This window comes from Lepidochelys kempii, chromosome 7, assembly GCF_965140285.1.
Source record: "Lepidochelys kempii isolate rLepKem1 chromosome 7, rLepKem1.hap1, whole genome shotgun sequence".
NCBI lineage: Eukaryota > Metazoa > Chordata > Testudines > Cheloniidae > Lepidochelys > Lepidochelys kempii.
Window position 1 is genome coordinate 96,009,856 of NC_136386.1, and position 15,045 is coordinate 96,024,900.

Genomic DNA, 15,045 nt, shown 5'->3' on the forward strand with positions numbered 1-15,045 from the left:
GTTCATGGTTGTTCCAAGGTTTATGTTGAGCAAAGATTCAGATTGGTTCTATTGTTGTGAAATTGGCCTGGCCATCCCTAGTTATCAGGTACCAAATAGATGTCCCTGACTACGCCACTCTCCTGATCAAAGGAGAATTATTGACATTCATACCAAGAAAATTAACAATCATTTAAATTATTTTTAAAAACTAGAGTGATACAATAAGTCCTGTTTTACTGTGATAAAATATAGGAAACGATAATTTCAGACTTCTCATTTGTTTGGCAAAAATTCATTAAAAAGAAGAAGGAGTTCTAACAGCATTTATTAATCAATTTTCTCTTCATTTAGAAGCATACTGTTTAGGAAAATTGGGGAATTTCACTTCTATTTATTTACTAAATGTGTGGAAATTATTATCAACAAAATCAATCTGACAGGGAAAGGAATGCATTGTACACAATTACAATAACATTCATCCCTATTAAATTGTGAGTGTGTTTTAAGAAAAAAGAAATAAAGAAAAACAAAGGAAAATAAATGACAAAGATTTAATCACAGATTTGAGAAGTTCTCACTTTATCTCATTAAGAGTTACAGTTCTCTGAGCTATGTGCTATGATTGCAGGAAACTATACTACTTGAAAAAAATAAATGCTGTTCTTGCAGAAATTAAAATATTAATATAACATTCATTTCATAAGTGATGCACTCATATTTGTCTATACCTATTAAAAGCTTCTGCTTGTTACAAAACAAACTTTGGTAATTAGGTATACTAAGGCTTTAGAATATATACATTTATAATGCTACAATAAATCAGAACAGTTTGCTTTATATAGGTGCATTTTTATCTTCATCTGAAGATCTAAAAGTGCTTTGCATAGAGTAAATAATAAAGCCTCACAACATCTCAGTGAGAAACTAAGTATTACTATACCACTTTTATACACAGATAAACTGAGGAAGGGAGAAGTTAAGGTGACTTAACCAAACTCATGCAGCAAATCAATGGCTGACACAGGAATAAAACTCAAGGATACTGTCTCACAGTCTTCAGTTCTAACCACTAGCCCACACTTTTCAGCAACTGATCAGGGGAAAATAACGGTATGCAAAAATCTTGATGTTATGCTTTCACTTCTAGCCACTTGCCCAAGCAAAAACAGTGTGAGGTGAAGGTACATTATTCTCACTTGTATCTCCCAATTCAAAGCACTGAAACTTTCAAATTTATATCACTTGAACAACATCACGGAGAGAAAAACAGCTAAACATAAATACCTACAGAAACATTAGTTGTAGCTATTAATTATTATGGAGAAAAATCTCAAATTATATTTACTAAACGAAAAGCATATTAAACAATTTTTCTAAAGAAGGCTTCCACTAAAGCTAGATTTTAACACTGTGTGGTCATAGATGGCAGCAACTCTAGAGAAATAACTCAAAGGTTCCTCTTTTAATATTCCAAAAAGTCTCCCTGTCAAATACATAATAGCTATGATGAATCTGAACGTGTGCCGTGCTAGCAGTACAATGCACAGCTGGATTAATTTAGGCATTTACTTCATCTTGTTCCACAGCAGGGTATACATTATCCTGATAGTGATGTAAACCTTCAGGATCACTGCAGCTTTATTGCTTCACTTCAGTTTAGTTGTATTACTTCAATTCACTGATATTGGCCCACACCATAAGAGTGCTTTATTATTGGATGGTACAGTTGGTTTAAAAAAAATATCCTATACCAGTACATGGCATCCCATTCTACTGAGTCACAAATAACATGCTACCTATTTTTAATTTACTGTTAGGTAAAATACATTAAGTACTCAGCTGATCTGGTTAGCTGAAGCTATGCAGTTTATTACTATAACTTAGTCGATCATTAGAATAATGCTTCACTATTCTGATATGAACAATAAAACACCTTAGAAACTCTTAATCTAAATCAAACTCAACAAATATCTCATTTTATGCCCCCAAATGCCACATTAACAAATAAGGCACTAACATTTACAACTACTAATGCACTTTATTTTGCTGCTAAAGTTTTCCATTGGTTCTTCCAGAAGATCTTGGAAGGCATGTCTGGATAAAGGTTGCAAAAAACATTATTGCTTTTCTTAACAGTGATTGAGAAACACAGAACAGGTGCCATATTACATTATTTAGAGCTGTACCAACTACTAAGGCAAAGTAGGATGTGAAAGATTTTATTTTGATGATGTTTTGCACAGATCAAAAAGGAGATCCGCATATAGGGAAAGAAAAGATGGAGTAATGAAACAATATAAAAAAGCCTAAATCAAAGTAACAAATTAAACATAAAAGTCCAAGAAAACCCACCATGTTACACTTTACCAAATGATATAAACATGAAATAAATTTGATATAAATGTCTAAAATAAAAATAAATTAGTCAATCTTTAAAGTAGTATATGATTTTTGTAAACAAAAAAAGCAAATGAGTTGTTTGTGAGTAAATAATTAGTAGCTAATTATTAACTAAGCAAACTTTAAGTATGATAACTTGAACTGAAACAGTTCTAGACAGAGACAGCCATTTTGGGTGTGGTACCTGCAAAGTCAACAGGTGTTTTCTTTAAAATTTTTAGAAAAACCTCTTCAGAGCAAAATTATGTTTCCTGCTTAGAAAAAAACACAAATGTCCAGAAAAAATAAGTCCATACTAGCTATATAAGGGTGAGACATGTTTGACACCATCTGATCTTCAGCAACAGGATGCTAAATTCGGAGCCATTCAGGTATGTGTGAAAAAATGATCAAATAACTCTGAGGGAAATCAGTTCTTATAAAGTAGATGATAATTCCGCATTTAACTACTCATTGTCACAGCTTCGTGCAATGATTGGCTGCCATCTATGCTCCATCTGACAGCAGCAGATTGGTATTCTCTGCACACGTCTTCTCAGTTCCTGTTGTCTATGTTTGCTGTCCTTTACAAATACACACAATGCATTATTTACTTAACTATAAACCTATCAAAAACATTCACAAGCAGTACCAAACATGTACAAATGCACCAGCATTTAGGAAAAATTCAATATTAGGCAAATACCAGTGACTAATCTATTTACAACCGGCTCATAATGACCCCTTTTAATGATGTAAAAGATTGTCAACAACATGTTCTTCAATCAGCAACCTTACATTTTTTTTGTTTGCTTTTCTCTTTCTCAACCAAGAAGCCATTTATTATTGCATACGTGTGCCTTTTCTTTCATTAAGGTAACTTTCTGTTTGGCATGGTAGTTAAATAACTGCAGTGTGAACTGCAAGTGTGACTGAGAACAAACCAAAGCAGCCTGATTGTGTTAGCATTGCACAGAAATATCTTTCTTCATGAACAGCAATTTAGCAAAAAGAATATTATCATCAGTATACACACTAAAGCTCCCAAAACACCAGCAAGGACAAAAAAGTGCTTGTTTTAAAGGGCATGAGATGTTATTCATTTCCATTTATTAAATGATTCAACATTGCGGTATGCCTGAAACTAATTAGTATGATCAACACAGTGTGAGGCAGGAACAAAAGCAGATGAGCTTTCTGAGATATATTGATGTAAAAGCATAAATGAGTATACATTTAAAAAACCTTCTCCTATAATTTGTAACCTTCACATACTGATCATTCTTTGATAGAACTTTCATCTGACAAGATTGACTTAAATGTCATTTACGATTGGGCCTCTCTCTAGATATTAGGCTGAGATGACCACCAGGTTTATTCACTTATTAGCAGTTAAATAATTTACTTTTCTTTAAGGTTGTATTGTATAAAACATCATGAGAAATGAAACCTCAGTTACTGGCAAGCAAGGATGGTACATGTACATATTAGAGGAATACATCTGTGTATATATCTATATATATATTTATAGATATACTTGCTAAGTCATATACTCACCATTAGCACTGCAAAGTTACTGAAGTGTGTACTCTGAATGGTGGTAATATTGCCTACAGAGCTAATTATGTGGCACCCTTCTCCACACCAGCCTCCATGTCCATCTAGAAGGTCAAAATCCCAAAAGGCTGCAATGGGGTCTATACCCCGTGCAAAGTGTCTCAAACCTATAGTAAGAGGCGTGGTGAGGTTTCCGAAACTGCATCCATCTGCAAAAGCAACAAACTGAATCAGAGAAATAGACTGGAAAATCCTTTACTGCTGAATGCTGTATATTCACAGATTCAAAAATGTACTGAACTATGGAAAACCAAGCAATAGCCACATATTCCTGTCTGTGTGAATTAAAAGCAAATACAGAAAAGTTTACTACAGTTTAAATTAATCTTAATGACTATTTCAGCCTGTTGAGGTGTCCGATTGATCTGATCATCCTTAATAAAGCTGGATTTGTTGTGTGAGTCTTAAATTAAGACACGTTATACTATTCACTCATGTAACTGAAAAAAGAGCTGTCCCTTAGTGTGATTAATAGCTAAGGCAATTTTGCACTTTTAAAGTTACATTAAAACATTGTTTTAAAAGCAAATGGAAATGGGAATACTATTCAGAATAAACTAAACTATTAAAATTGCCTGGGTGACTAATTAACATAATTAGTCACAGTTCTGTAAGATTCATCACATTGAGACAAAAGCCTTTAGCAACACCTGTTTTAGGTCCTTCATACCAAAAACTATTCTGGTGAATATTAAGATACATGCAACAGGGCATTAACCCCCCCCCCCACCCCATCTTAATATTTATCTGAATCCAGAGTGATGGTCTTGCAATTTTCCTTGTATAGAGTAAAACAAGGTTCTTTTCTATTTCACCTTGGTTTGAGATATAAGCTTCTGTCACAACAACATAAAAAAAATGTAAAACCTAATTTGCCTTCTGTTCCTACAATAATTACACTTCTCTTGTGGACCAGTTAATTTGAATAAAACCATATACATATGAATAAATACAAACACTTGCGTTAAGAAACAGAGAGACCCCAGGCTCTCAGCATACTGTATACTCTGCTGCTCCATTCTGTACATAATCAAGTACACCGTAGCTTTCAGATTAAAAGAAATAATGAATAACACTCCTCACCTATTTTAGCAAAGACAGCTGGTGTGGTAATTGTCCTACGCTTCCCGTCATCTGCAAGATTTGATGAGTTTCCCGTGCTAGGAAAGAGTTTTCCATTCCGAAAGACAATAAACTGTAGCTTGCAAGTGGAGTTATCAACAGATTGCAAGGCTGAAGACTGAGAGAAGACAGACTGTGGCAAATGAACTGAAGCTACTGCTACAGCATTCTGTACAATGAGAGGAAAAAAGAAAAATTTAAAATGCAAATCACAACAGGGTTGCTTTCAGTATGTTTTAAACTCCTGTACAAGAAATGTATGCTGCCTCCCTTTTCCAACAGACTAGAAGCAACCAAAGAAGCAGGAGTGGTAACCATGGGAATAGGATTGGTACAGCGCATATTAAAAGGGAAAACGTTTTGATTGAATGTGTGAGCCTATATGGTCAAGCTCCCTGCTGCAGAGGTGCAAATGGTTCTTACCATGCCTGCTAGAGGGTCCATCAACACTGCAGATCTGATTTAAAGAGACAACCTCTACCAGGTTTTCTCCTTCACTTAAAACAGAATCAGACAATTTATATGAAAATATTTCTCTGAAAGGGTACTTATAGAGTACGGGTATAATTTTATTAATACAAAAATTACATCAGTGGAGAACGCTAAACAGAAACAATGCAGTGTAGTAAATATATTGTATGGGTAGTATTTAATTCTTGCTTCACATAAAGAAAATTATTCATCCAACTCCATTTTTTAGTAAATCTAGCATTATAAATATCTCCAATACCAATGTACCAGAAGAAAGCAAGGTTAGTATGAAGTGAATATAAAGACTGTCAGATCACGATAATGGCTTTGACTTGTGAATGTGTTATACACCATTATGTAAGTAGAGATGTCACTTACAAAATGCGTATAAACACACCAGAATGAATGCTAGGCTGATTTTTCTCATCATTCATTCCTCTTCCTCCTGCTCTACAGGGAACCTTATCAGTAAGCACTGAGATAGGTACAAGAAAAAACAAAAGGGGAACAGAGTGTAAATAAACAGGACAAGAGATTGGCCTGAGTCTATTTATGTGAAAAGTCTATTTATTTAAAAACAAACAAATTGAAAAATGTTCTGAGTAATTTACATTCCCCCAAAGGCAAAGTACAGCTTCTGTGCACACAATTTGCATAGATTATCACACAATTTACTTATAGCACATGTGCAGTACCTCTTTGAAAATTAAAAAAGAATAATCTTCCCCATCATGCAGACAAACATGACATTAATATATGTATATGTGCTGGGAAGGATACATGTGTGATAGATACATAATGCTACTCAGGTGAGTGAGCAGAAAGGCTACAATAATGTAACAGAGGCTTCTTGTGACATCATAGGTATGAGAGCAAAGCTTGGGCGGCCTCTAATGTCATCGGAACTCTTAGATGAGTGGGTATAGGCTTATTCACAATTCTCCTCTGCTGCAGTGCACATTCTGAAAGTGTATCAAGATTTTAACATGACAAAAGTGCTTACAAATTACATAAAAGTCCTTCTGGACTGGATGGCATTTTCTTATCTGGAAGATGCCATTTGTTAGATAAAGACATTTCGGAAAAACGGAACAAAAAACAACACGAGAGAATCTTTTAGATATTTTTAACCTCACCATTAGATTTTAAAACAGCTGAGCAAGTAGTGACATGAGCGATAACTGGAACTGTGACATTATCGGTAACTCAGTCCATCATCATGCACTCAACTTCAGATAATGTTTCTATTGCAGTCCCATTGATTATAAAGCTGTAAAATTTCTGATTATTCCCTCATGCTTTTTAAAAAAAGTCATATTTCACTGTTATGATATCATACAGTAGCTGTGAAAATATGAACCTCTGATGACATCACCTTAGCCACAAATCAGTTTTCAACAACTAGAAATAAGGATTTTTACTAGGTTCATTCATCAAATTTCAGCAAGTACCTATTGAGGACTTTTCTAGGGTCACATATGAGCATGAGCGAGGTTATAATTTATTTATATTGTTCTTTTATTATTATTACTGTGTGCTGGAAGCAACAAAAGCACTAAATTACACAAATTATTTAGTATATAAAAAGGAGAAAGCTAGCAGCTCTTGAATAAGATTATGATAATGAGACTGACTCCTAAAAGCATTGGGATAAATAATAATGTACCTTGACAAAATAGCTTGACAAAAGCAGCGGTGAATAAGCTGGATGAACACAAGGGTTTTTATAGTGTATTTACTGAGATAGAAAACTATTAAGCCAGTGTGATTCTTAAGCTCTTCCATACTGTGACTTCATGTTACAGAGAGGAAAAAAAGTTATGGATCCCCCTTTCCCAAATAGGTATAAAGGAAAGTGGTAATAATGTCCTTCAGCTTTGAGAAGCCATGAACTAAGCCAATCAGACTTGGAATGCTGTCCATGTATTACAAATGATTTGTGGAAATACCTACACGTGGCTGAGGAAGTCTGATGTGCATAACACTACAGATTAGTGAGTCAATCAGATAATAAAAAAGACTAATAATATTGTTGTATGCAGCATAATTGTAGCAGTGTTGGTCTCAGGATATTTAATATCTTTTATTGGACCAACTTCTATTGGTGAGAGAGACACCCACACCTTGTCTCTGTAGGATTAATTACAGACAACTGAAATTTTTTCTCCATTAGTAGAGCTGACAAAATAATCTGTAACAAGACATTTCATTGCTGAATTTTGTCTCTTTTTCTCTTTACAAAAATTGCCTACAAACAGATAGCAATTTTCAAAAATATAACAATTATTTTGAAATTATCTACCAACAAATCTCTGAATTATTCTTGATCTGTACTTCATTCATGAGCATGTCACTTTGAGCATTTAATATTTCAAATTAAAGTTGTTTTGAGTGGATATATGGGGCATGTGGGTTTTTTGTTTTGTTTCCTGATTGGAGATGTGTAAATCCAAAGAGCAAATACTCATGATTATGCATTCAAAATTTGCTTTCCATGGATATTCTGCAATGATAGATTAAAACTGGCTGTTTCAGCACACATTCCTGCCAATAAACTCATCTGCTAGAATATTCATAGAACACACACACATTGGGAGTGCCTACACATTCACATTGCTGTTTAAAAATACGAACAAATATTTGTGAACAATTTTTACATCTTAGCCACATGAGAAATTTTTGTTCAACAGCATTACTCACATGGGGAAGGTACACTGTAGACTAGAATTCTCTCTCTTCTGCAACAGAAGAAGCAGCAGGGTCTTGTGGATAAAGCACTGGCCTAGTTGAAGGACTTGGCCTCTATCCTTGGCTCTACCGTTAACCTTCTGCGTAAGAGCAGGCAAGTTATGTCACCTCTCTCCCTCAGTTTCCCCACTGGCAGAATGCAATAATGATATTCACTTTCCTTTATAAGACATTTTGAGAGCTATAGCTAAAGAGCATTGTAGAAAAACAGTTTTATTATTATTGATAATGTTAATATTACATTTAGGGAGACTTATGACTGAATGAATCAAGTGCCAATTGCTGTACTATATGTAAAATTGTTATTATGGTTTAAATTAAGACATTTCCCCTGTTACAAATTTTATTTGATCACTGTAGTATGAAACTGCCTATGTGTGGCACTTTACAAAATTCAGCTAACAGCATTATGAGAAGGAGCTCCATGGTTATGCCAGCAATTATAACACTACCCTAAAAATGCCATCTGGTGTCTAGCAAGGGAACTGCAGTGTTACAATGATGTGAAGATTCAGAAATGACACCTGGCATTTGCTCAGGGAAAGGCAGGAAAAGCTGCCAGCTTGTGCAGTTTATTTAACCATTAGGATTTACGCACTTGGTGGGGTTTTTGAAAATAACCATGTAGGTAATCCAGTCATGACAGCAGGGTTGTTTGCATTCCATTTCTCACGACTGTATTTAGACTAGACACACCCTTCAAAAGGGGAAATACTAGAGCGATTGGAACTAGTTCAACACAATGTTTTTTCCAGTGGAAACACCGATTGGTTGAAATCAAAATGTTCCATGGGAATGTGTCAACTTCAATGAAATTCTGATGGAACCCTGCCTGCCAGGAATGTTACAAAACCCACCTGGTTTCTTGCCAGCTTACCTGCCTGGCTCCTCAGCAGACCACCAGAGGAGCTGAGAGCCTGCAAGCCCTGGCTCACAGCTTTTCAAAATCCAGGGCTCCTAGATTTCCTGGCTCTTGCATAGCCTGTCAGGTGGACTGTCCGGGAGCCAAGGCTCCCAGCCTCCTCATCAGCCTAGAAGCCCTATGAGCCCCAGCTCCCTAAGCTGCTTGGCTCCTTCACTAGCATGCTGCTGGGACTCCAGGGAGCCTCAGAAACATTTAGATAAGGATGAAACAAAATACCATTTTGGCTTTTTCTAAACAAAATTTCAGAATTCCCATTTTGTGGAAAATTTTGACATTTCAATTTTGTTTTATCTAAGAATTTTATTTTGGAATTTCCCACAGAATGGGAATTCCAGTTACCAGCCAACTCCAGAAAACTCTAAAAAGGGACATAAGAATCCAAGAGAACAATACTGAAATTAACAAGTTTGTCTGCAGTGTTGTAGCCGTCTTGGTCTCAGGATATTAGAGACACAAGGTGGGCGAAGTAATATCTTTTATTGGATCAACTTCTGTTGGTGAAAGAGCCAAGCTTTTGAACTACACAGAGTTCTTCTTCATACATCACCCACTTTACCTATCAAAAGTTTAAAATTTCTCATACCATAAAGTGAATGATCCTCAAAATCTATTGAGAGCTACTGAATCTTGACATTTTTTGTAGCTCATGCATGTGTGACTCTTGTTAAAAATGTTTAAGGGAAAAACTGAAAGATTTAAAGTGAATTTCTTCCCCCAGGCAATTTTACTCTGGCCTGGAGCACACTTCCTCATAATTGATGGTAGCATTCACGAGGAGTTTTTAAGAGTTTAGAGAAGACATTGCTTCAGGTACCTTTGTGATATGGTAACCCTCTTCCTAGTTGCCCTCTACTTTCATGACCTTTACTTCTTTAAAGAGGCCTGCTCCTGTTTTCAGCATTCCTTGCTGATTGTCCTGCTCTAGCTAAATGAAATTGGAACGTTGTAAGTTATCAGAGGTTTGTTATTAATGTATTTACCTGCTTGCCCTGTGCTGGAGTGACATTCATTGGATGATCAGGTACACAAATTCTTCTTCTAGTGCTGTCCTTGCTTTTACCATTAGGATATTGCGCTGCAAGAATATGAGGGTCTTGTTCCATTGTAGCTGGAGTGCTACATCAGCTGTAGTGAGTCATGACACAACAGAAGCCCTTCCCTCCGGCTGCATATATCTTGTAAGGAGTGCAGTGAATGAGGCCAGGGCTGTCACACACTATTTTTCAAATATTACAATGTAATATCATAGAATATTTTCTGCAACCTTGGTAATTGCAGCTTGTATGGTGAGGAGTGATTGAGGCGGAAACCTGCAAGAGCCATTGTCTTCTTCATTATGGATCTTGTATATAAATGGATTTCATGGAGCCCTGTTTGTGCTGTAAACACAGAGTAGTACACAGCACTAGAAGAAGAAAAACACATATCTGGGGATCTATTTTATGGTATTATATTACACTACTTGAGAAACAGCATGTGCTCATATAGTTACAAATTATGTGACAGATAATTCAAACACACAAAAGGAAAGATATAAGTGAAACCGTAACTTTTGCATTTCCTGATTTTCAGTGCTTCAACTTTGCTTGATTTAAATTATTCTTCAAGTAATTGGGAATCCACCACATCCCTAGATGAGCTGTTCCAATTGTTAATTTTCCTAATTTAAAAATGTGCACCTGAATATGAGGTCGGAAGAAAATAATCTCTGGCAAAAATGAAACAAATGTAGCCACCTCAATTCCACAATCTGAAAAAGAAGCTGGCAAGGAAATAGAGAAAGTAGGTGCAGTGCTTCCAAACATTAAAAATTTGATAACTGACTAATGGATTGGGATGCATTAAGGATATAATACATCATACTGATAGAGATCTGAGTGTGCCGCCAGAAATACATGCACCACATAAAGTTGCATTAGCAGTCAGAGAGCAAGTAAAAACTGAACTTGACTGGACGGTAATATCAGGTGTTATTGAACAAATACAGACACCAACAGACTGAGCTAATTGCATGGTCCCCACAATAAAATCAAACACAGGATTTATAAACAAATAGAGAATATCCAAAAGATGAAGACAAGGACCTAAAACGAGACTTCTGCTGCACACAAATTGCTGAGAAGGTCATATCAAGACTTCAAAATAAAAGAGTATTTTCAGTTTGAGATGCATGCCAAGGGTTTAGGCAGACTGACTTGATACAAAAAGTGCAAAACTCTGCACTTTCAATTCCCCTTGTCGATAGATATTGGGGTTGTCTCAGCACATGTGACAGACTGAGGTATCACATTCCAGATCCTTGTGGTTCTAGATTGGGCAAAAGTAAATTTTGAGTTGCTGATTTGGGGCAAAAATAATTAACGAACAATGAGAACCTTTGTAATGTTCTTCAACATACCAATTAAAGGAACTTTAAATCAAACAGAAGCAAATGACAATTTGAATAGAATGTAGTTAGTTATAAACTTGGTGACAAAGTTTGACAGGACCTAAAAAAAGTAGAGCTAATTGTACAAATAGAAAGACCCCCAAGCAAGGAAACTTTACAGAGTCATAGCCAAGAAAATTATTTCGTGATTTGTCACAGTCAAAACCTCCACTTAGAATGCTGCTTGAACACAAGTGCAGAATGGTACAGAAATGATTGGCAATAAAATAAACCTTAATTTTTTGTCAATTAAATGACAAATATAAAATGACCGAACCCTACAACTGGTCAGACAGTGAGAAAAAGCTGGGTACCTCCAAGAATAAATATTTATTGAGACTATAGAGATGTAATTGCTGTATATGACAGGATTATTGTGCGCTACAGATATTATGTAATAATACTGCATATCATGAGGTTGGAAATACTAAACATAATGCACATCCACCTATGTATTGAGAAATGTAAGACTAGAGTCCAAGACGTCCCATTCTGGCCAGACATGGGTATGCCATAGGGTATAGTGAAAGTGGAATCTACAGTAAAGAAATACAGGAAACGCTATGCAAAACAAAACAAAACAAAACAAAAAAAAACCCCTGAAACCACATAGGATTCCAGATCGCTTTTGTTTCAGTGCTGGTGCAAATGTATTTGAATTTAAAAACAAAGAAATAAATAAATTATATATTTATATATATATACACAACTACTATATGTGTTGTACAATACACCACATAGCAATGTAAACCAGCTTTTCTTCCATGTGATTCTAGAGAAGTTGCTAACAAATAATGGCACATTTCTCTTTGGTATATTACCTCAAACACACCAAATCACATCCTTTTTATGCAGTCAAACATGTTAGCAGAAAAGTCAGTATGAAGAGAAAAGAACTTTATTTTAAAAAACACTGGTGGATTCAAATGATCCATACTTAGACTACAACAACCCCAATGCTGTATTAGAATCACCATTTCCAGAGGTGCTGAATCAACTGAAGTCCACTGAAAATACAGGTGCTCAGTACTTTTGAAAATCAGGGCACTTATTTAGGTGTTTGAATATGGATTTAGGAGTCTAACTTCAGGTATCCAATTCTGAAAATTTCAATTTAAATGCATAAAAATTAGAACAGCTACAGACATATTTTAAACCTCAGAGTTAAACAACTTTTTATCTCATTACTAAGTACCATGAAGAACCAAGAGACCATCCACCCCTCCACTAAGAAGCACAAGCTTCCAGCTACTCTGAAGTGTGTGACAGTCTGGGCCATTCCACAAAATATCAATATTCAATGCAAATGACCTAGCTAACTACTAGCCCATGCTCAGCCAAATATTCCTGATGCTAAATCACAGAAAATGTGGAAGCAAGCAAATTCCAACAAAGCTAATCTTCTGCCAATGTCGTAGATTTGTCTTACCCATTTAGGCTAAGACTGGGACATAGCATGGACACAGTACTGGCAGCACATCTCAGTCACTTGTCCTTTGTTCAGGGTAGCCATGGATAGAGCACAAACTACTATACTTACACTACTGAATCTGTCTGCAGCCTTCCATGTGTGACTGATGCACATATAAGTAGAAAGAACAGGAGGACTTGTGGCACCTTAGAGACAAACAAATTAATTTGAGCATAAGCTTTCGTGGGCTACAGCCCACTTCATCAGATGCATAGAATGGAACATATAGTAAGAAGCTTATGCTCAAATAAATTTGTTAGTCTCTAAGGTGCCACAAGTACTCCTGTTCTTTTTGCGGATACAGACTAACACGGCTGCTACTCTGAAACATATAAGTAGGGTTCTATGTACTCTGTGACCACGGTATTTTCTATAAACCCCACCACTCACATCATAGAATTGTGCTCCAGAATTTTTCATTGTTTGAAAAGTTCTTCCACCATGATGACTGCAAAGAAAACGTTTGAAATGTAAACTGAGTATTTCTACATTGTCTTGAAGTGTGGGCATCAGAACTGGACAAATATTTTAGTACTGGTATTACCCATTCGGTGTGCAGAAGAAAGACCACTTCTTTGTGTCTACTTGATATTCCCCGTGTCTACTTGATATTCCCCATTTTATACATCCAAGCATCACATTAGCCCTTTTTGCACAGCAGAGAGCTCATGTTGAGGTGATGATCTATAATGACCCAATAATCCTTCTCTGAGTCACTGCTTTCCAAAACAGTCTCCCTTCCCATAGGTATAGTGTTCATTCTTTGTTCCCAGATATATTACCTTGTATTTGGTTGTAATGTTGGACTGTGACTATTTAACCAGGTGGTTCATATCACTCTGTAACAGTAACCTGTCCTCCTTATTTACTACTGCAGCAATTTGTGTGGTCATATGGAATCTTTACCAGCAAAGATTTCATATCATCTAGGTTTCAGAGTAGCAGCCGTGTTTGTCTGTATTCGCAAAAAGAAAAGGAGTACTTGTGGCACCTTAGAGACTAACCAATTTATTTGAGCATAAGCTTTCGTGAGCTGCAGCTCACATCATCTAGATTGTTGATAAAACCATTTAATAACACTGAACAAAAGAATTGATCCCTGAAGAAGCCCTCTAGAAAAGGTCCCATTCATTGGTACCTTCTCATTAACAACTACATATTGAGATCTGTCAGTGAGCCAGTTTTTAATCCATCTAATATATGCCCTGTTAATTCCATATAATGCAAGATTTTAAATCAAGATGCCATGTTGTACTAAAACAATTTCAACAAGCTAATATGCTTATCCTGCAACCCCATATCACCTCTGGCACCTCCTAGACACCAAAACAACTGGCTCGCCAAAAACTTCTCTGAATCAGTTATGTGTTGACAATACAAAACTCTGAAGCATATTGAAACCTGAAAATGTGTGAACAACATTATGTCAATTTAAATAGAAAAATAAATAGGACAGGGCTACTCTACTGACTGTATTATTCACTTTCATATTTAATTTAAATACAAACTTTAATTTTAATGAATCTGCCACAGAACTTTCAATTTGCCCCATCAGAACACTGTGAAAAAAAGGGACCTTGTTGCAAAATGTAGGTACAGCTTGATGCAGAGTCTCCTGAGGAATATATACAAGATTTAGCAGGATTAAACGGTACGTTCCAAGTGGATAGATCTCTTAGAGCTATGATAAGCAATCACTCATTGCTGCTAAGAGATGGGATGGGATGGGATGCCTCCTGAAGACACTGAAGAATACGTGCCTCCATCTGTTCCTTGTTTCCCCACATGCTGGAGGATAAAATGAACCATTGTGGTATTGCCACAAGATGACAAAAATCAGACAGCTCATGTTTGGGGAGTTGTATCATATTCATAGTGCTCCTTTGTTTGGCTAGCCATCTA

The 15,045-nt window shown here is 36.0% G+C and overlaps 1 protein-coding gene across 1 annotated transcript in view; it reads right to left on the reverse strand.

Annotated features, from left to right (window-relative positions):
* Window positions 1–15,045, reverse strand: part of ADGRA1 (adhesion G protein-coupled receptor A1) — a 469,964-nt gene that overhangs the window by 65,543 nt on the left and 389,376 nt on the right. The window contains exons 13-14 of the mRNA XM_073353951.1: window positions 5,062–5,269; window positions 3,919–4,127 (exon numbers count right to left, since the gene is read on the reverse strand). Coding sequence (XP_073210052.1) covers window positions 3,919–4,127; window positions 5,062–5,269 — 417 coding nt within the window. The remainder of the gene's footprint in view (window positions 1–3,918; window positions 4,128–5,061; window positions 5,270–15,045) is intronic.